This window comes from Typopeltis vanoorti, chromosome 23 (genome assembly GCF_054136105.1).
Source record: "Typopeltis vanoorti isolate ZY-2024b chromosome 23, IOZ_Tvanoo_1.0, whole genome shotgun sequence".
In the NCBI taxonomy this organism is placed as follows: Eukaryota; Metazoa; Arthropoda; class Arachnida; order Uropygi; family Thelyphonidae; genus Typopeltis; species Typopeltis vanoorti.
Window position 1 is genome coordinate 78375714 of NC_143571.1, and position 23202 is coordinate 78398915.

A 23202-nucleotide genomic window follows, 5' to 3' on the forward strand; every position below is an offset into this window, starting at 1 on the left:
TGTTCACGTTCTATCTGGTAATTAACTATAGTGCCACTGATGATGGCCTGTAATATTCAGGCTAAAATATATCACTTTAAATAAATATTATTACTATTTAAAGTAATACTGATGTAAATACTAAACCCTTCACACATTCAATCCCTGTAACTATATCATCTGCTGTTAGCCAAGTCTCACTAATGCCTATAACTTTTGGCAAGATTGACTAACCAATGCCAAAAACTCCTCCCTCTTGTTCCTGATACTTCTGGCATTAGTATAAAGAAACGGCAACATCCCTTTATTCCCCCACCCACCTTTACTTTTTGAATTGACTGCCCTATTCAATATTTTTACTTGAGAAACTAGATTCCTCACTTGGTCATTCTCGCATTCACTCACTTCATGGGTTCCTTCACACAAACTCACTTACTTACACCCTAACTGCTTAAGTTTCCCTGAATTTGCATGTCAGCATGCTTGGTGAACAAAGCTCTCTCCAGACACATAACACCAAAACCAATCAGATGCAGTCCATCTGTATTGTACAAATCCTTCTTTCCATCAAACAGAGACCACAGATCTGCAAATTCTACATCGTTCCTTTTGCGCAATCTATGTATAGACATATTGGCTATCAATACCCTCTATCTCTGTCTGCCTCCATCATAGCATGGTAGGAGACTTACAATCTTCACCTTCTCGCTCTTCAGTTTTGCCTCTTCTCACAACTCCTTCACATCCTCCCTCATAGAATACTTTTTGTCTCTCAAATCATTGGCCTTACCTTTTTTGCATTCAGATGGCATGGCTAATATCATGAATTTTTGCTCCTGGGAAACAAGATTTCGTCATACTTTCATTAAGTATTCCACTGATTATTAAGTCTCCATACGTAAGTTTCTCCTTAACTTGTTTTTCTTGTTTCGGATCACCTGCTTCTTTCTTTTTTTTCAGTCCTGCTTAACTCTTGCCACTTCTGCAGCTTTTCAATTTTGCACTTTGTCCTATGAAGGATAATATTTAAGTGTACTATTTCTTTATTGATATCCATTTCGTTCTCATTTCCATGGCTGTATGTTTGATTTATTAACATCATTTTCCTGATGAAAAAACAACAAAACAGATAAAAATTGCAAATTTCACATGAGCACTAAATTACACGACCACTCGCAATATAACTCGAACCAAGAACTTATTTCGGTGTTCTGTTTATAAATGTTAGTCAAATATTCATGAACTAGCAAAGTTTGCATACTTCAAGTAGAAGAAGCTATGAAAAACCTGAAATGTGGAAAGGCAGTTGGAGTAGATGATATTTCAGCCCTGCTTAACTCAAATATGGAGGTATAGAAGTTTTACAGTGGCTGCACTGCATAAATTCAGAAAGTCTAGTCAGAGGGTCCGGTTATTGATGGTTGGAGTAGGGGCCTCATAGTGTCCATCTATAGAAAGGGATATTAAACCTGAATGTGAGAATTACAAATGTAATTTATATTGAGTGTTCCTAGTAAGTAAGATTTATGCAAGATGAATTTCATGTCCTGGTGTCAAGCCACCTACCCACTTACTGAAGGCCTGAAGCAGCTGAAAAAGTTCCATGTTTGGTCTCTAGAGCAGGGTTCCAAGACCATGTAAAAATTAAAAAAAAACAAAATGACTAAAAATTTAAAACTGACAAAAAAAAAAAAAAAACTTGCCCACCCACAGTACAAACATACTATAGGTTTAGTAATAACCTTTCATTGGTGGTAACCTACAGGAAAAATAAATATAAAGTATACTTGAGAAACAGTTGAGAAAAATTGGGGAAAGGCAAGCTTGATGAAGAACAAGCTGGATTCAAGCCAAATACAGGTTGTCAGGATCAGATTTTCAATTTAACACAAATGGGTGAGAAATCTTGGGAATATAACAAGGATCTGAATTTAAATTTTTCATAGATCTGGAAAAGGCATATGACAAGGTGCAAAGAGAAAAGCTACTTAACAAGAGAAGATACTTCATATGCAAACTTTGCTTACACTTGGGTAAAGGATTAAACATGAATATAATTCCTTTGCAAGTATAATTTACTTTGTAACCAAGTTTAAAAACTTGGCTACAAAGTAAATTTTCTATAAGGATAAAGGATTTTCCAGAGAAATACTCTGAGGAAGACTATGAAAGAAATGTTCATACATTTAAGTGTGTTTAAGAAGATCGAAATGTGAGAGCTAATCAGAGACCTGAAAAATACTGTCAATTTTTAGTATAGAGAATTTCAGAGACCAGATAAGTAGTCTTTTATACCTGGGATGGACTGCTATAGTGAGTTTTCTTTAGAACAGCATTGTGGCGAAAAGTCTTTGCTTGGGAGTTTTTGGTAATTTATAACAGTAAGTTATAAAACGGAGTTTATTATAGCAAGGGTCTACAGTATCAACTCAGTTTGGAAGATAGCTGGTTAGGAAACTACTCATCAAATACTGTTGGACTATTATATTATTTGGTACATCTCTAGATGATATTCACCAGGAAATGATGATGATGAGAATGATATTATTTCAAGGATAAATTAAACATGGGACAAAAAATTTACATAATAAAATTTATATAAATATTTATATATTATGATTGCTTTTAAACTAGAACATTATATGATAGTGTGGTACACATCCATAAAACAGCAAACTAATTAATGCCAATTTAGTTTCTGACATGGCCATAAAGATGTTTGGGTCTAATATTTTTTATATCAGTTCCACATATGAAAGGTTGCAAAACCTATAACATATTGGTGCTGTGTGTGTGGGGGGGGGGAAATGAAAGAAAGAGGCTGACAATGATGACAATCATTTATTTTGATTTAAAAAAAATGTACCTGTTGTAGAACCAACAATGCCGGTATTTTGATCTACGGCTTCCAAAAATTGTCCAATAACTAAGGGCACACTTTGTATTCGTTTTACTTCTTCTTGGGCATGAAGATATTCTTTCTTAAGATTCTTTTGCTCATCTTTGATATATTCTTCTTGAACTTCTAGGAATTCAAGCTGTCTCTGCAACTTCTGTAATATTTTTAATAACATCAATAGACTTCTAGAATATTTAAAACAGTGGGTAATACACACAATAATAATGAAAATACAATAGAAAAGATTAAAATATTGTTGACAGGCTAAATAAATGACTGAATAATAGAACAATACATAACAATCCATCTGGAGCAGTGTCTCTCAATCGGTGGTCCACGACGATGGGAGACAGGTGGTCTGCAGCCAGACTTAAATTAATTAAATATATATATTTTAATTATCAACACAAAACAAATTAAAATTGAATAAGTAAAAATTACTGAAATCAAATGGAGACTTAAAAACAACAAATGGCGTCAGAATGTTCCAAGGCAGAAGCAATAAAACTATATTGTTGTTCACTTCAACCCCTCTTTTATTATTCATCATTCTGCTGCTAATTTTGTAGCAGCAAAATGACAAATAATAAAGGATGGATGAAGTGAAAAATATAGTTTTATTGCCATAGACAGTATGGCAAGATTTCTTAAACGCCAAAAAAGTGCTGCCCGGGGAGGATCCCCCCCCCAGCTATGCTTCTGTAACTTAGTGGTCCGTAGAATTGTTTTGCTGGTCCTTGGACTTAGAATGAAGACTTAAAAACAAAAAAAAACTAAAAACTTTGGCACTCTAGATCAGCGTTTCTCATCATTGATGAGAAACGCTGATCCAGAGTTAGTATACTTGATGACTCTTGCTCACTGCCAAGAAAAGTCACCAGATCTGCACACAGTAGTCAAGATGAGGGTTAATAAAGAGGAATAACAACCTGCTTGTCTCTGCTCATCAATGTGTTCTTCAGTAACCAAGTAATCTGATGAGCCATTTTAGCCACTTTTGCTATGTGCCCTCTAAACTTTAATTGTCTATCCACTAATACCCCCAAATCTCTGCTTCAGCAATTTTCTCAAGTGCAGTGTTTCACCCCAAAATGCATAACCTTACACTCTGCCACATTAAAATGACATTCATTCTCCTTTGCCCAGACTGCCATTCTATCCAAATCATCCTGCAAGATTTTAACATCATCTGTATTAACTATTGCTCTGTCCAATTTTGCATTATCGACAAACAGCTGAACAGTTCCGCTCAGATCCTTTCCATATAATTAATGTACAAATTAAACAGTAGCAGCCCAAGAACAGTGCCCTTTGGCATGTCACTAGTCACATGCCTTCTTCTGGAATCTACTACTGAATAAACTACTCTATGATATCTCTCCATCAACCAACCTGTTATCCACCTCATCAATTCTATATCCATCCCCATGTGCTGCACTTTATTGATTAGAATTCTATGTGGTATCCTGTCAAAGGCTTTTGCAAAGTCCAGCCGTATCACTAGACCACTTATCTTTATCCAATTCAGCTGTCACTGTATTATAAAACATGAGCAAGTTATAAGGCATGACCTACCCTTCACAAAATCATGTTGCCCACCTCCCCCATATAGCATCCCATTTCCGTATTTTGTTTTGACCAACTTCTCCAGTACCTTGACAACAACTCTTGATATGCTGATCAGTCGGTAATTTGCTACATTAATCTTGGAGTCTCCTTTATGCAATGAACTATTTATCCCTCTTTCCACCCTCTTGGGACTAACCCAGAGCTAAAACTTGGATTAAACAATCAAGGGCATTGACAATTCCTTAGCATCTTCACATAAAACTCAAGCTGGTATACCATCTAATCCCATAGCTGCATTCACATTAAGGTTCTGTATAATATGCTGTGCATCTCCATTTCATGAATTCCAGTTCCCATATAGGCATTTGCCTCTCTCTTTACTGCAATATCTCCACCCTGAATGATATACTCTTGCAAAGTGTTCACTTATTAATTCTACTATTTTGACTAATTCAGTTACCTCCCTACCATCAGCATTCATTAAAATTATTCTGCCATAAACATTCTTCCTTTTACTTGCAGTATATTGAGAGATCTGCTTGGGATTATCTTCAGCCTGCACTGCTAATTTCCCTTCATACTTTGCTTTATACTGCTCATGCACCTGCTAGTTATCTTTCTCCTTGAATCCCCTTTACAATTTTTTTTTTTTTTTTTGCAGCTCCAACTTAATGATGATATTCATCCATTTAAATCCCACTTGATTTACTCTCCTGACTCTAGGTATGCAGTCTGCCATTACTTCCCTCAAACACTCCTTTACCACTTCTCATGCACTATCAATATCTAGTCCTTGCAGTTTCACATGCCATGGCAATGATCCTGCAATCTCCTAAGCTTGTCAATACTAACCAAATTTAAGTTTTTTGTAGATCTGGAAAACATAGATGACAAGGTGCTATTCAAAAATGCTGCAGTACTGTGTGAATGGAACATTATATCAAGCAATACTTGAGTCAATATTTGAGTTGTAAGTCAGCAGTTAGAACTGGAGGAGGTGACTAAGGAAGATGGTCTGATATTAAATTAGGTGTGAGACAGGAGTGTACATAATCTCCACTGCTATTCACCATCCATGTGGATCACATTATAAAGGAAAGTGGTATTAAACCTGATATCAAAATTGGAGATTAATCTCAACTCTTTACTGTCAGATAATGTCATCATCATCACCAATTTCCTGATTTGTACCCACAAGGGATGTTCAGGTTACTATGACAACACTATATGATTAATTTTATCATCATCATCATCATCAAATTCCTGCCATGTACCCTCAAGGGGTGTACAGGATATGACAGTACTACATGAAAAAATTACATCATTACTAACTTCCTATCTACAATTTTCCTCCAAATCAGTCTGTTACTTGTCAAGACTCCAACATTATCAGATCTTATATTTCTATAAGTGATTAATTTTATCTTATTATTAATCTCATATCAACATTTTTCCTCCAAATCAATCTATTACTCATGAGCACTCCAATATTGTCATGCTTAACATTTCATGCATCCTCAAAATTATGGAAACAACTACCGTGTTAGAGTAAAACTTCAGTTTAATATAAACCAAAATAATCACTCAACATTTTGACCTTCACATTAAGGTCATCATCTGGAGTATAGACATATATATACAAAGAAACAAGATGCACTACAATCTACATGGTATGTGGAGTTACACTGATTTAGTCAATTGTTAAAACTACTGGCCTGATCTCTGATGGAAAAAAAAAACCTTACTACATCAAAGCTAAAGTCCTGTTATAATGTTATTATCTATTACCTATTAGGTTACAAAATTAAATTAAATTAAGCTAGAGAGCAACATGTTCACACACAAAAATATTTTTACTTATAAAACTATACATATAAATTAATCAAAATTTCACAGGATTCTTTAAATTTCTGTTCATATCAGGTTCTTGTATGATGTAAGGAACAAGTACTTTTCCAATCAATTTGGTGTAGGGTGCCTCTCAGATCAGATCTCTTATCTGATCGGAGAGATCTACTTCACCAAAATTATTAAATTTAATGTGTCGTTTGTGTTCTTTTTTATGGATAGGGATTGCACGTCCAATTTCCCCAATATAAGGTAAGTTATAGGTGCAATAGATACAATAAACTCCAGGGTGAGCCAATAGGGAAGAGGATCCTTAGAGGAGTTGAATATGCTTTTTAGTTTTATAGGTGGTGTAAAAGTAGCATTAAGATTATAATGGTGTAGCATTCTATTAATTTTTTTTGTTTTTAAAGGGTTATCAGAAAAAATTAATAGAATTCTACATCATTATAACCCTTAATGCAGAGATTTGCTTAAGGGTCAAAGCTATATAACTGAGAGGAGACCTCCACATAGCCTTTAAAGGAATGCGGAGACCCTACCAGGGCTTCTGACCTAATGTCCAATCCTCACCTTCTCATGGTGCATCCTGTTGGGTATCTACCTGGATACTGAACGAACGAGGATGGGCTGGCAATTTGGGATTTAGCCGACCAAATTATATTCTTATTGGCTTAAACCAATATACAAAATGATGGTACAACATGACAAAATTTCATGCCGGCTGGGGCATCACCCGATTAAACAAAGCCCCCATTGTTTTTGCCAGGGAACCAGGGTGAACGAAAAGTCAGCTACTGGAACAAATCTGAAAACACACCCCAACTCAACACATAATAGGGGTGACTGAAACAAAAAAAAAAGACAAAAACTGGTGAGATCTTTGTGAGCAATAATTGTAGATAGGAAGTTAGTAATGATGTAAATTTTTCATGTAGTACTATCATATCCTGTACACCCCTTGAGGGTACATGGCAGGAATTTGATGATGCAGAGATTTGGTGACCTGCATTTCTCGGGAAGTGGTAGAGGGGATTCAGAGATGAGTGACCAAGCTGGTGACAGGTCTGTAGAATGTTCCCTATGAGGATAGACTGAGGGTGTGTGTGTGGGGGGGGGTTGCAGAGTTTAGCTAAAAGGCAGAGGATAGGGAGGATATGATAGAAACTTATAAGTTACTAAAGGATTCTATAAAAGTGACACAAACTAAATATTTCAAATACATGGGGGGTAGAGGGTAAACAAGGGATCACACTTGGAAGTTTACTTGGATTATGGTGAATGAGTGGAATGGATTGCCAGAGGTGGTTGTGAGTGCTCCAACAGTGAATAGATTCAAGGAGATATATGATAGGTATTGTGTTAATGGATAGAGTGGGTCTCCCACAATAAGTCTTTTGACTCTATGGAGTATCCATATAAATACTACTACTACTAATAATAATAATAATGAAATTTTCCAAAGAAAGAAAAAAAAAAAGTTCAAATCATATTTATTTCAATAAAAGTTATTTATGAAAACAAAATGTTTTTCATATGTATTTAAATATTTTTGTGCTGTTTTCAATTCAAGAATTTGAAAACAGCACAAAAATAAGGTGTGTACCATTGTCAGTAAAATGAAAGCCCATACATAAACTACCTCGCTCCACTGCATTTGTTTGGAAAATAAAATATGACAAATTTAACATTACTATATAACTTCACTGTTATCATGTTAGCCTGATCTCTTGTTACATTTCAAAATAAAATTTTCTAAATTTAATTTTCTCACATATAAAATTAATTTTTGACTCTTATAAACAAACAAAACAAATAAACTGTATAAGCAAAAAGTTAAAATATTGAAGGAAAATTTCTGATAAACGAAATTCCAAGTAAAACCATCACCATCATCAAATTCCTTATATGTTGCTTCGGAAGTGGGGGGGGGGGGGTACAAAACATTATGGTAGTAACACATGGAAATGTTACATCACTGCTAACTTCAGACCAACAATTTCCTTCCAAATTATTCTGTTTTGTGAAGACTAACATCTTGTTACACACAATTTCACATCATGTGTGTAACAAGATATTTTGATAGCCTCCAGAATATTTTGCAACCTTCCTGATATTTATTTTCTATGTTCTTCCCATGAGTTTTGTTTAACTAGTTTTACACAGTGCTTTGCTTTCTTACATTTTCCTCTGTATTTTCTAAGAGCACAAGGTGACTTACTTTGCCAGGAACTTTAAATATGCTTTCTTCTTTTCCCTGGCTGCCTCTTAAACTTCCTGAGTCCATCATGGAGTTCTAATTTTTCTATCCTTACAGACAACCTTACCATATGCATCTCTGGCCGAATCAATCAATGTTTTCATCTGGTTTGCCACTAATTCTCCAAGGTTTGGTTCTTATTTTCAAACTCAGTTTTTATTGAATGATGTTTGTGTATTTAAGTCTAGAATACACCTCTGAAAGCTTCTCAACTTTGATTCGTTTTAAAACTTTCTTACATGCTCATCTTTTGAATATGATATTCAATTTTATCCTGCTCAAAATAAATAGTGATCACTTCCTATTTCAAATCCTCTGTATACTCTTGTGTCCTGAACCAGCGGAAAAACATTGATATCAACTAATAACATTGTCAATGAAATTTTTCTTATTTCTTGCATTTTCTCTCCATGTGAATTTGTGTACATTTTTATGTTGGAACATAGTGTTAGTAATAACTGATCCATGTCCTGAATAGAAATCCAGCAGGCACTTACCATCATAATTAGTTTTCCTCTTTTCTTCAAATTTTCCAAAAGCAATTCTATATATCTGGTAATCATTTCCTAATCTGCTTTGTAGATCTCTAATGAGGAACAACTTTTCTTTTTTCATTGTGCCAGCTGCCTTCTCTAATGCCTCAAAAATTTCCTTCATTTCTTTCTCAGTAGACTCTTGTGTGGGACCATAAGCACAAACAAGTCTCATTGTCCAGTACCCCATTCGATATTTACCCACATCACTCTTGATGTGGGTAAATGTGGGTAATGGCAGGCAATTGATATTGCCTGAACCATTCTCATATTTAGTGTTGAATATTGTACTACTTTTTGCTAATTGTTATTGCCTGCATATAACATTTTGTACCTGATGCTTAGAGAGCTCTCACCTGTTTTGCCATCTTTGTTTCTATCACAACTATTATGCCAATCTGGTACTTATCCAATTCTTCTGCTAGTTTCCCATTTCTTTTTCACTGATAGTACCAATCTTGAACTGTTCTGATGTTGAGTTGGGAATATGTTCTGGAATTTGTTCCAATAGCTGACTTTGCGCTGCCTAGTTTCCTGATGAAAACAATGGGTCCTTGTTTACCTAGGCAACGTCCCAGCTGGCATGAAATTCTGTCAAATTGTACCATCATTTTGCATGATGGTTAAGCCAATAAGATTACAATACATCAGCTAAATCACAGGACATCCTTGTTTGTTCAGTTTCTGGGCGAATACCTAACAGGATGCACTACAAGAAGGTGAGGACTGGACATTAGGTCAGAAGCCCCATTCATAAAACAGTGTATACTTTAAAAAGTCAAGTGAATTAAAAGTTGGTCTATCACAGTTAATCTGTTAATGGCTCTACATTCACTGTTAAGAGATTAACAGCAGAGTAGAGTTAATTACATGATAAAAAGCAGAAAGCTGTTCATGTTTTGATCCTTAAAAATCCTAAGGCAGTGGTGGTCGTTATCTATTTCATCCACTTTGGTAAGTAGGGAAATTAGCCAAATTAAATAAGAGGTGTAATAAATCTGGGGTGAAATCAGCTGTATTATGGTGGTGAAGCTAGAGAATAAGTAAAACAATTCATCTAGTTAGGTCACTATTTTAATGGTGATGACAAATAAATAAAATAATAAAGTAGTTGCTTAAAATTAAAGCTAGATAACTGGGAGGAGACCTCCACATAATCTTATAAGGAATGCGAAGAAATAATTGGGCTTCTACTCAATGTCCAATTCTTACCTTCTGATGGTGCACCCCATTAGTAAATATCTTCCTGGATACTGAATGAACAAGGATGGGTTGTCAATTAGGGATTTATACAAACAAATTGTATTCTATGTTACATTAAATCAAAAGATTGTGAAACAACCTGATGAAATATCATGTCAGGTAGGGTACTCATTGGTCTCTGCTGTTTTAGTTAAGGGACCAGAGTGAGTAGTGAAAAGTTGGCTATTGGAACTAATTCCAATAGCCAACTTTTTCATAACATAATCAGAATTCAAGACAGGCATTAATAATATAAGAACTATCCATGAAAAAGAAGTGGAATTAGCAGAAGAATTAGAAGCACAACACTGGCATAATCAGTCTTATCAAAACAAATAAGACCAAAACAGCTAAGATTAATCTAAATAAAAAATATGAGATGCCCATATTTAGGCAATAATGATCAGGAAAAAGGAGCACTATAATATTATTCAATAATAAACCACAAAGATAATATTAAATGCCAGGCAGTTATGAATCGAGTGATGTGGGCAAATATCAAAAGGAAATTTGATGAGGTATATTTGTGTATGGTCTTATAGAAGATTCAACAAAAGAAGGGAAAACTGATCCATGTTTTGGGAAAATTGAGAGAAAAGAGTAAAGCTAATAATAATAGTAAGTACTGCCAGATTTCTGTTCAAGACATGGACTAATTGTTATTAATATCATGCTCTGACATATTCATATGGAGAGAAGACAAAAGAAATAAGAAAGGTCTCAAAGATAATTCTATTGTTGATAACAATATTTTCGTGCTAGTTAGAAGAGAGTATACATAAGGGAATTTGAAATAAGTGATTGCCACTCAATTTAACCAGGATAAAATTGAATATCATTAAGAAAATAAAAAAAATTTAAAAAAAAGATTAAGATTCGAAGTTGAGCAGCTTTTAGAGATCAATTGCAGACTCAAATATATAAATATTATTCAAGAAAAAAAAAATGAAAGAGTTGTAAAACAAGAACCAATTCTTGAAGATTGAGTGACAGACTCAGACAGATTTAAAAAAAAAAAAAAAAAAAAAAAAAAAAAATTAACTCCATGGTGGACTTAGGAAGTTAAAGAGGCAGTTAAGTAAGCATATGCTCTGAGAGAATAATGCAAGAAAAAGAATGCATGAAAGCAAAGAAATCTATAAAGGTAGTTAAGTCATGAGAAGACTAAATGTCTGAAAGGTGGCAAAATGTTCAAGCTGTTGAAAAAGCTTATGAAAGGAGGGGAGAGTACTATAAAAGGAATCAGAAGCAATAAAAGTAAACATGAAAACTAAACAAATATATTCTAGATGTCTGTGGTAATTACTTTGAAAGGTTGCTAAATGAAAAGTGACAGAATAGTAATAGAAAAAAAAATTTAAGAGGAATGCAATTAGGAGTACATATAAATATATATTATATATATAATATATATATATAAATATATCCTTTATCCTGCAATTTGGCTGAGGCACCGAATATTTGTCCAAAGTATACTGAATTAATTAAACATTCTGAATTAAATTTTGTAAACACGTTTTGAACAAAAATACACTCATTAAAATATTTTATCAATTTTTAACCTGTATATATATATATATTTTTTTTTTCAAAACATTTGTTTATAAAATGTAATTCACTATGCTCTGGTTGAATATTTGGTGCTTTGCACAAATTTCAAATCAAATATTTGGTATTCAGCCAAATCATGGTTTGGTACATCCTAATAATAATATACCTCCAGGCTTTTTTGTATGCACACCTCTGTAACATGCATGACCCAACTGGACAACTTGTAGATCTCTTTTCGTATCTAATGCCTCACTTATGTGGCCATCCTTGCACATATGAAAGAAGTCTGAACCAGACAAGCACAAAATCAGCTCATAATTAAGCACATATTTTCCCCATTCTGCTCATCATGATCTAGTTTCCCTACCTTTCCGTATGAAGTCTCATACCAATAAATAATTTCTCTTGACTTCTGATACTAAATGTATTTAAATGTAAACCATCCCTCTTATATAAATCCATTCTTCCCTTGAACTCGCTTCACACATCCAAAAACTCACATCTATTCTATTCTTTCTATTAAGTTTATATGCATCAAACCATTTGCCATTATTACAGTCTTCCTTAATTCACTACTATCATATCTCAATAACAAATTAATGCTTTTTGCTTTTGCTTCATCCAGTAATCATCTTATACTATATATATATCACTAGTAAAATCATTTGTATTTAGCAGAACTACAATCTCTTTTACTTAACAGCAGTTAGTAGATTATAATATTAGGAAGGAATTGGATACTATCAGTATTTGGGTAATATGTAAGAAAGGTTACTTAAACAGAATTGGAAAAATCAAAGATTAGCAAAAAAAAAAAAAAGAGAAGACAATAACCTAGATGTTGATGGATGCAGTTAACAGTATCTTTACAAGATAGAAATGTAAAAGGTGATCATATTGAAGAAGACCCGACAAGTAACAGATTGATTTGGTAATAAAACATGACTGGAAACTAATAATAAATCCTTAACTGTATCAGACTATTATATAGCCTGAACATTTCTTGATAATACCTACCAGAATATGATATTTTCTTAACACACACATAAGCCAAAGAAATTTGAAAAATAAAAATTCTAGAAATTGGTTCTGGATATTTATTAAATAATAAATTTAAAAAGTTTGAAAATTGCTACACTTGAATGCAATATTAACAAATAATTGAAATGTGATTCATTTGTAGTCATCTGTGTGATTTATAATCATACACTTTGTAAAGTTATGTGTTATGTGTAAAGTGAAAGTTGGAAATTAGACAACTATAAAGGAATTCATCCAATTGGAGTTTTTGTTGTGATGAAACAAATATTTACATGGGCTTTTTCAAATTAAGGTTAGTTAGCCAATCTTCTCACGTGGAAGTAGCAGGGTTTTATCGTCCTAGAAACTTGTTTTTTTTTTGTCCCACAAAACAGGCAAATCAGCCAGATTGTGGGACAAAATCTGGCTGATTTTGTCCCACAAAATCAGCCAGATTTTGTGGCTGATTTTGTGGGACAAAATCAGCCACATTTTGAAATCAGTCACACCACATTTTCGATGTGATGTAAAATAACAGATAAAAATACGATGTAGTGGGTAACGGACGAACAGTGTGATGATGGATTATGTATCGGGTGGCAGTGCTGATGATGGATTATGTAGCTGAAGGTAGTTCATGTAGATTTTAGATCATTATAGATTTTGTATAATGACCTCCTATGATGATGTGGACTTGAGGTGCTACGTAATAATACTCTAATAATATATAAAAGTATTATCAGAAAACCTCACAAATGTTATTTTACATCACATCGAAAATTTATTGACAAGTCCTCTTCAACATCAGTTGTTTTCTTGGAAACCGAGTATACTTATTCACATATGGCACTGATGATTTAAGTTTTGCAGCCTCTATATCGGATTAATAAAAATAATTCCCCTTCATAATTTGTGAAAGATAAAATTCTGGGCAACTGAAAAAAACTTCAAAATGGAGGAAAGAGTACTGTAAAAGGAATCAATGATGATGAAGGTGACATGAGAGCTGAAGATAAGAATATTCTAAGTGCCATTCAGAATCTCCTGCACTTGAAATAATTTCAACAGCTCCTGCTTAGTGGACCAATCAGGCAAAATTCATCAAGGCACAAACTGAATATATCAACTTGAAAGCATGATTTACAACACTTCTCACTTTTAAGAGGAAACCATGCCTATTCCACAAAATCATCTTACCTTCTTCTACTATTCACTGTATCCTTGTTTTTCCAAATATTAATCTGCAAATCTCTCACTCTCTCTATCTGCTATTCCTTTCTGTCACTTCATAATTTTCTTGTTCTTCTGTGTCTCTGTTGCAATGATCAGACAACTGTAAATTAATGTTGATAAGAGTTTCTTTTTTGGTTCTGAAGATGAACAAAATAAATAAATAAATAAATAAATACAAAAATAAATAATAATGACCATATATGAACTAAGTGCTGATCACTGATGTGCTACTAATGCCCAGAAAGAAATATTCACTTACTGGCAATAGGAATGACCTTTTTAAACAAAAGACTAGTCAATAACTGCCATCCCTTTATCACAATTCCTTTGAAATGGTATGCTTTCAGAATTTTTAGCAGGAGATAATAAAAATGTAAAACATATCCTTCTTAATATATGTAACGATAAATTAGATCTCTTTACATATTTCTTTCCCTTCAAATTTTTAAGAGTAAGAATTGCAGAAGAGGTAATTTCAAAATGTTTGAAAAATTATGGTATAAGCACAAAGGAAGTAATCATTCTAGAAATTTTTTAACTATAATAACACACCATATGCACATAAATAACAGGATAGATGTGTAAGAGAGAGAACTTAATTTAAATCTGACAACAGCATTATGAGATGAAATCTGAACAGTAGCTAAGCTTGTAAAAACTTCAGTCTAGAATGACTGTGAAAGTAAATAGTGGGAAATGACAAAATTCGGAGGATACTGTGAAAAATGCCAAGGCATGATGAACTAAAAGTAAACAAATCAGTAATGCTTGGGAGTTCGTCATCATCATCAAATTCCTGACATGTACTCTCAAGGGGTGTACAGGATATGATAGTACTACATGAAAAATTTACACCATTACTAACTCCCTATCTGCAATTTCCCTCCAAATCAGTCTGTTACCTGTCAAGACTCCAACATTATCAATCCACCTATATCTTGGTCTTCCTCTGGTTTTTTTTTCTGCCAACCTGGCAGAGAACACTTGTTTTGCTAATCTTTTCTCTTCCATTCTGTTTAAGTGATCATACCACCTGAGATTAGCAAAACAAGAGGTATTTCTCTACTGAGTGAAACTCAGTAGAGAAATACCTCTGTAATTCTCACATTCAGTTTTATTTCCCTTTTTATATATGGGTACTATGAGAGCTCTACTCCAATCATCTGGAATTCATCCCTTCCAGGCCTTCTGAACTATGCAGTGCAGCCACTGTAAGACTTTTATACCTTCATACTTGAGCATTTCTGGTCGAATATCATCTACTCCTGCTGTTGCCCTTCCACATTTCAGGCTTTTGATGGCTTTTTCTACTTCAAGTATGGAGGTATAAAAGTCTTACAGTGGCTGCACTGCATAGTTCAGAAGGCCTGGACAGAGGGATGAATTCCAGATGATTATGATAATGTCATCTTTATCGTCTCTAATTCCTTTTACAGCACTGTTTCCTCCATTTCTGAGATTCATCAACAACCTCCAGAATATCTTGCCACCTTCTTGATATTTATTTTCCATGTTCTTATCTAGTTTTACACAGTGTTTGGCTTTCTTACATTTGTCTCTGTATTCTCTAAGAGCACAAGCTGACGTATTTGATATGCTTTCTTCTTTTCCTTCACTGCCTCTTTAGCTTCCAGTGTCTACCATGGAATTCTGATTTTTTCTATACTTGCAGACAACCTCACCACATGCCTTTCTGGGCTGAATCAATCAATGTTTTCTCCAGGGCTTGCCACTGAAGTTCCAAGGTTTGGTCCCTGTTCTCAAACTCAAAATTTTTCTTGAATAATGTAGACTAAAATAATGTATTTTAGTCTATAGTTCACATCTGAGAGGAGCTGCTCAACTTTTATTTGCTTTATAAGTTTCTTACATGTTCTTCTTTTCAATATGAAATTCAATTTTATTCTGCTCAAGACTAAATGGTGATCACTTCCAATTTCAAATCCTCTGTTCTGTACACTCTAATGTCTTGCACCAGGGAGAAAACATCACTATCAACAATAACATAGTCAATTAGACTTATCTTATTCCTTTGCCTCTTCTCTCCATGTGAATTTGTGCACAATTTTATGTTGGAACATTGTGTTAGTAATAACCAGCAGTGCCGGTCGGAGAGTATCTGATGCCTCTAGGCAAAGAAAATTTAGGTGCCGCTATGCATCGTCTCTCTCTCTCTCTCTTTCTCTCTCTCTCTCTATATATATATTGTCATACTCACACAAGCACACGTACACCTACATGTGGAATTTATAAATAATTATTTATAAAAATAATATCATTATTTTTATAAAAAATGATATTATTTCTGATATATTCAGCACCCTGAAGTCTTAGTGCCCCTAGGCAATTGCCTAGGTTTGCCTAATGATAAAACCGGCCCTGATAACCAGTCCATGTCCTGAGCAGAAATCCAACAGGTATTTGCCATTTTGCCCTTTTCTCCAAATTTTCTCAAAATATTTTTGTATGTGTGACAGTCATTTCCTACTCTACTATTTATATCCCCAACAAGAATTAACTTTTCTTTTTTCATTGTGTCAGTTGCTTTCTCTAAAGCCTCACAAAATTCTTCCACTTCTACTTAATAGAACCTTCTGTGAGACCATAGGCACAAATAAATATCACTGTCCAGTTTCCAATTCTGATATTTGCCACATCACTCTACTTGATATTGTTTGCCATTCAAGATTAGCCTCATATTTAGTGTTGAATATTATGGCTACTCCTTGTCTTCACTGAATATAACATTTTGTATTTATTGCTCAGAAAGATCTCACCAGTTTTCTCTTTTTTGTTTCAGTCATCCCTATTATGTCGATCTGATACTTATCCAATTCCTTAGCTAGCACCATTTCTTTGCACTCACGCTTCTTATGTTGATAGTACTATCTTGAACTCTGGTGATGTTGAGTTGTGTTTTAGGATTTATTCCAGTAGCTGACTTTTCGCTATTTGCCCTGGTTAAAACAATGGGGGGGGGGGGGGTTGTTTAACCAGGTGATACCTCAGCCAGCATGAAATTCTGTCATGTTGTATCATCATTTTATATTTTGGGTTTAAGCCAATAAGAATACAATTTGGTCGGCTAAATCCCAAATTGCCAGCCCATCCTCATTCATTCAGTATCCAGGTAGATACATAACAGGGTGCACCACAAGAAGGTGAGGATTGGACATTAGGGCAGAAATCATCGGTTCTCTGCATTCCTTTAAAGGCTATATGGTAGTCTCTTCCATTATACAGCTTTGACCGTAAGCAGCCCTGCTTGGGAGTTAGATAAATTAAACGAAACATAATTTTTTATGTAAAAAAACAGCACATGAAAGGTTAAAAAATTATAAATCAACTAGTTTTATCAGTACTTCACTGACTTCCAAGTATTTAATTTAGAATTAAATAGATGAAAAATGCTGATAACTAGATTATTGGAGGTATAAAACAAATAGGCGATATATGCTATAATTTTTTTTTTTTACAAGAAGAAGATCAAACCTTTTGTTATCCATCAAAAGATAAAAATGCCAGAGATTAGAGAAAAAAAAAGTCAAGCAGTTTACCAAATGAAATACTGGAAATTGACAACCTCTCTCTTTCTGGCTAATAGGAAAAATAACCTTGTTCTTAAGAAAAGCAGAGACCAGAATACAAGAGTTAAGAACCAATACACCCCCCCCCCCGCAAATGTCATATTGTAAAATTCGATGCAACATCATAATTTTTACATTGTTCAATTGCATCGATTTTACAGGAGTCACATCCAAAATTCAAAGAATTGTAAAATTGTATATAAGAGATGTAAACAATAATATCAGCCCATATTAGCCCAGGAAAATTTACATGATTCTGTAGATAAAAGATATATGAGTGTGTATTTCAAAAGAGAATCCCTCAGAGATTAGAAGTATGTTAGAATTACCTACATAAGTAATACAAAATGCCCATCCGTATAGGCCGAGAGGAATTACACATGCAAAAATAAAGTAAACAGGTATCTAAAAATAGAAGTTTAGGGGAAATTACCTTAGAGTTCCGAAATATATTTGATGTATCACTTGGTATAGGGTAGAATGGAAACCCATTGTAACCAAAGCGGTCTGACACTGCCGTCAAGGTTGATAGCAGAAGCAGTATACATCAAAAGCTGTTATGCTATGCTGAAAAAGGGATTAAACTACTCTTCAGGGAGACAGAAGTCAGAACTTTCTAGAAGGAAAGGAGTTAGCACGTGATAGGTATGGGGATCTCAGACCTTAGTTCAAAGTTTGCGCGGAAATATTTGGGGTCTAAGAAACTTCGTGCAAGGTCCAGAGAGGCGAAATAAAAAGTCAGGAATAAACTATGGTGGATCGACTTGGAGAGATGTGATGCCAGGAGAAAAGAGGGGAGTCGATCCATGGGCTACGTGCGATCCCGGATGAAGTCATGGAGGGAAATCGGAGGCGAAACCTTGTAGAGTGGCCCAGGACCAAGATGACCCTACGTCTGAGTGCCTACTATGCCGAAAGATTGCGCTCCAGCCCGTGAGTAATTCCAGAGGAGAACACGGTGTCCATGATGCGTCTGAAGTGATAGAGCAAGTTTTAACAATAGAGGGGGATCCAGAATAAGTCCGAAGAGAAGATACAATTAAAGTGCAATTGTGCCTATGAAAGAATTAATGTGAGTTGAATTTTTTTGTCGAAAACTTTCTCTTAACGTATGATGTGAAGGACTGTTTCGAATAGACTGAATTCATAGGATTGAAAGATGTAATAGATTGAAAACTAATTCGTATGAAGTAAATCTGCTTTTAGAGTAATTGAAAAGATGTTAATTAAAGTTTAAGTTTGCATTGTATTACATTGAAAGGATTTAAAAGAGCTGATAAGAAAATTATATAATTTAGAATTGTAATGGTGTGAAAGGTTGATTGCTAGGTGAGTGTTACATTCTTTTTGTGAAAGTTAGAATTGGAGATTTTTACTTGTCAAAGCATGATAATTCCTAGACTGTAAATGGGCTGATAGTTATTTGATATATACAGAAAAAATTGTTTGATGAGTTACGTATTTGATGCTTATAACATGCCTGAGAGTTGTTCTATGTGATGTTTAAATTTTGATGCTTAGCTTTGAGAGATAATGATAGTAACATCATTTAAGTGTATACATTGTATTACTGACTAAGTGTGAATAAATGTTTGTTTTTTTTATAAGAAGTGACGTCTGATCTTTTTTTTGCAACTGCACTGTTCCCAAATAAATCCGATACTGTAAGCAGGAAAGAAATTAAACCTTGGTACAAACTTTATGTTAGGAGTTAGCCACGACTGTAATTAACTGTATAGAGGTGCTTTACTGGAGGTATAATTAATTTCTAATGCCAATTAGAGATTTTTAGTGGTGCAGTCTGGAATAATCAAATAAATTTCTAGAAATCTCAAGTATAAGGTTTAATATACTGAAAGTAGAGAAAAGGAATTAAGATTAACTGACTATATAGAAAGGTAATGGATAAGGATAAAGTATAATAAAGGTAACGGATAAGGATAAAGTATAATAAAGTTAACGAATGAGAATATAGAAGAAAGTCTAAAGAAATAGATAGATATATAAAGAAATCGATAGACAGATTTAAGAAAAAAATATTACAAAGGTGCAGTAACAACAGTAACAGAAACATAAGTAAATAAGTAAAAAAAAAAAAAAAATCAGCTAACGCCTTTTTATTCCCCGTATACGGGGAGTAGGCGAGGCCATTTAGCCCTATCTAACTTTTAGAGACTGAGTGGGCAGTTCAATCTCCACTGGTACCAATCAGAGACAGATGGCCCAAGGCTATCACTAATTAAGCGGTACTCAGTGAAGAGAGACGGCTCAAATGTGCCGCCATCTCGTGGTCCCTAACCCTAACACAATATATTTAATGTCTGAAATAATGTGGGTTCTACGGTCGATTTTCTTGAGTTTACAGGACGAAAAATCCGAGTTTCCGGGAGGAAAAACCTGCTTGCCCGTGCCAGAGATCGCCAAACTCGGGAACCGGTCGAAAAAAGGCTTAGAAAAATTTCCTCTAGTCGCCGACTAGACTCGAAACCAAGTCTTCCTTCGTGCGGCCAAGCGCGGTGGTTGACAAACGCCACATCCACTGACCTACACAGGAGCTAAGTAAATATTAAATAAAAGATAGAAACTTCTCCAATCAATATATTATAATATCTATACATTTTTTTTATTAGAATTCTGCAGAATTGAAAAACCAAAATATACAAACAATCCAATCCAATCAGAGATAGCTGACCCAAGGCTATCACTAACTAATGGCAAGCAGTGAAGAAGGCAGCTAGTAAGTGCCGCCATCTGGTGGTCCCTAACACAATATTTTTAATGTCTGAAAATAGTGTGGGTTCGACGGCAGATTTTCTTGAGTTCACAGGACAAAAATACCGGGTTTCCGGGAGGAAAAACCCGCTAGCCTGTGCCAGAGATTGACTAAATCTGGAACCGGTCGAGAAAAGGCTTGGAAAAATTTCCTCTAGTTGGCGATTAGATTCAAATGCCTTTCGTTGTGCAGTCAAGCTCTGTAGAGTGCAAACGCCACTTCTACTGAGCTACACAGGCTCTCTAGTGGAGATTGAACTGCCCACTCAGTCTCCAAAAGTTAGATAGGGCTAAAAAACGGCCTCGTCTACTCCCTATATACAGGAACAAAAAGGCGTTAGCTGATTTTTTTTTTTTTTTTTTTACAAACAATCCATCGAGAAGGTCAAGCTGGATTTTTAAAAAAAATTAAAGTCTACTTTTATTCTACAAAGAATGTAGAAATAGCCTGGGAAAAAAGATACTGATCTTTACTACTGTTTTGCTGATTTCAACAATCCAACCCCATAAAGATAAATTATTCAAAATCCTGAATAATAAAGATACAGATAATGAAATACTTCTAATATCTAGAATATTTATGGGTCATGAAAATATTAATTGCATATTATGAACACTAAAAGCAATGGTACAATATGGTATCAATATGTAGCAATTCAATATGAAGAGAGAAGTCATGCAACATTATCGCTCTCATCTCATCAATTATAATAAAAAAACTAACAGGAAGAAAGACAGAAGAAGTAGAAACTAATTATAAACCATTGAGTAATAAAACAAATAAATAGTTTTACCTGCTTCACTGATCACAAGAAAATTAAAGGCACCAATTATATGGAGAATTTCAATAGGATGGACAATGATGATTGAATTACAAAAAAATAAATATATAAATAAAATAAAAAAATACTGAAAAGTAGTAAATTATCTAACCACTTGAAACTAAAGTTTTATGATGCAATCATTATTTCCACCATCCATGAGCTGACATATGCACAATCAGACAAATACTAAAAGAAAACAGAAAGACTTCAAAATGAAATGTTTCTGGAAACTTAATAAAAACAGATCACACATAATAATGGATAATGTCAAACAACAGCTGAAATGGTTTATTTGCATTTTTAGAATGACTCTAAAAATGCCAGTGAATAAGGCAATAGATGGTTGAAAGGATCACAACTATGGTTTCTGAGTCCCAGCTATTTTCCTGTTTCCAGGACAGGACTTGACACATTTATTTTCTAAGTTCTGGGAATTCCTAGGACTATACAATTTTGCTCACAAAAAGTGACCTACTGCTAAATAAATGGCATAATTAAGGCAGAGTCAATTTTCAACCGAGCTTTCATGTCCAAATTTTGGTATCACCCTTTATAGTCAATATGTTTTTCAAAATTATTCTATATTCCTGTATTCATAAGTCTACAATATTTTGAATAATAATTGATGAACATTTTTCTATATATATGAATTAATCCTAAATTTAAAACATTTTAATTCGAAAAAATTCGAACATTTTTCTATATATATGAATTAATCCTAAATTTAAAATTTTTGCATCATCTGAATGATCAACGATACCGAAATATCTTTTATTTCAAATGCAGTGTTCTTCTGATCTAAAGTGAGACTAAAGCAATGATCCAATTCCGTTAATTCTTTAATTTTTGATATTTGCACTATTTTTTGTTTCATAGAAGTCCAAAATTAAGATATCTGACTGGTTCTATATATAACAAATATAACAAAATTATAACAAAGAATATAACAAAGATCTGTATTTAAGTTTTGTCGATTTGGAAAAGGCATATGACAAGGTGCCAAGAGAGAAGCTATTCAATACGCTGCAGTTATATGGTGTCAATGGGGCATTATATCAAGCAATACTTAGTCTTTATTTGAGTTGTAAGTCAGCAGTTAGAATTGAAGTATAGGAAGATGGTTTAATGTTAAATCTGGTGTGAGACAAGGATGTACATTATCCCCTCTGTTATTCATTATCTATATGGATCACATTATGAAGGAATGTGATATTAAACCTGATATCAAAATTGGAGATGTTAATGTCAGCTCTTTGCTTTATGCGGATGATGTTATACTTCTAAATAAATCCGCTACAAGTCTGCAAGATTCTCTGACTAAATTGAATAGCTGTTGTAATAGATATGGTATGAAAGTCAGCAATAAAAAGACAAAGACAATGAAAATAGGCAGAATCATTGAAAATGTCAACTGTGTTGTGAATGGAGAACCTGTGGAACAAGTAAAACATTTCAGCTACTTAGGCACAATTTTTACTGAAGATGGTAAACTAAATATAGAAATAGACAACAGAATCAGCAAAGCTGGTATCGTGGGAAGTCAATTGAATAAATTCATATGGAATAAGAAAGAAATTAGTCGAAACACTAAATTAGCTGTATACAAGACTGTGTTCAAACCAATTTTAACTTATGGATCTGAGAGCTGGGTCAGAAGTAAAACACTTGACCAAAGACTAGAGACCGCAGATATGAGAGTCCTGAGAAAGATTAGAGGCGTGAACAGATGGCATCAATGGCAATATCATATTAAAAATGAGGATATTAGGAAAGAACTTGACTTTGTCAGCATCCAGGAATGCGTTAGCAGAGCTAATCTCAGATGGTATGGTCACTTAAATAGAATGGGAGAGGAAAGATTAGCAAAACAAGTGTTCTCTGCCAG

General features: G+C 34.1%; 1 protein-coding gene across 1 annotated transcript in view; it reads right to left on the minus strand.

The window, feature by feature from the left end:
* Positions 1-23202, minus strand: part of Rpt3 (26S proteasome regulatory subunit Rpt3) — a 112947-nt gene that overhangs the window by 70996 nt on the left and 18749 nt on the right. Inside the window, exon 3 of the mRNA XM_090412589.1 lies at positions 2846-3032. Coding sequence (XP_090268715.1) covers positions 2846-3032 — 187 coding nt within the window. The remainder of the gene's footprint in view (positions 1-2845; positions 3033-23202) is intronic.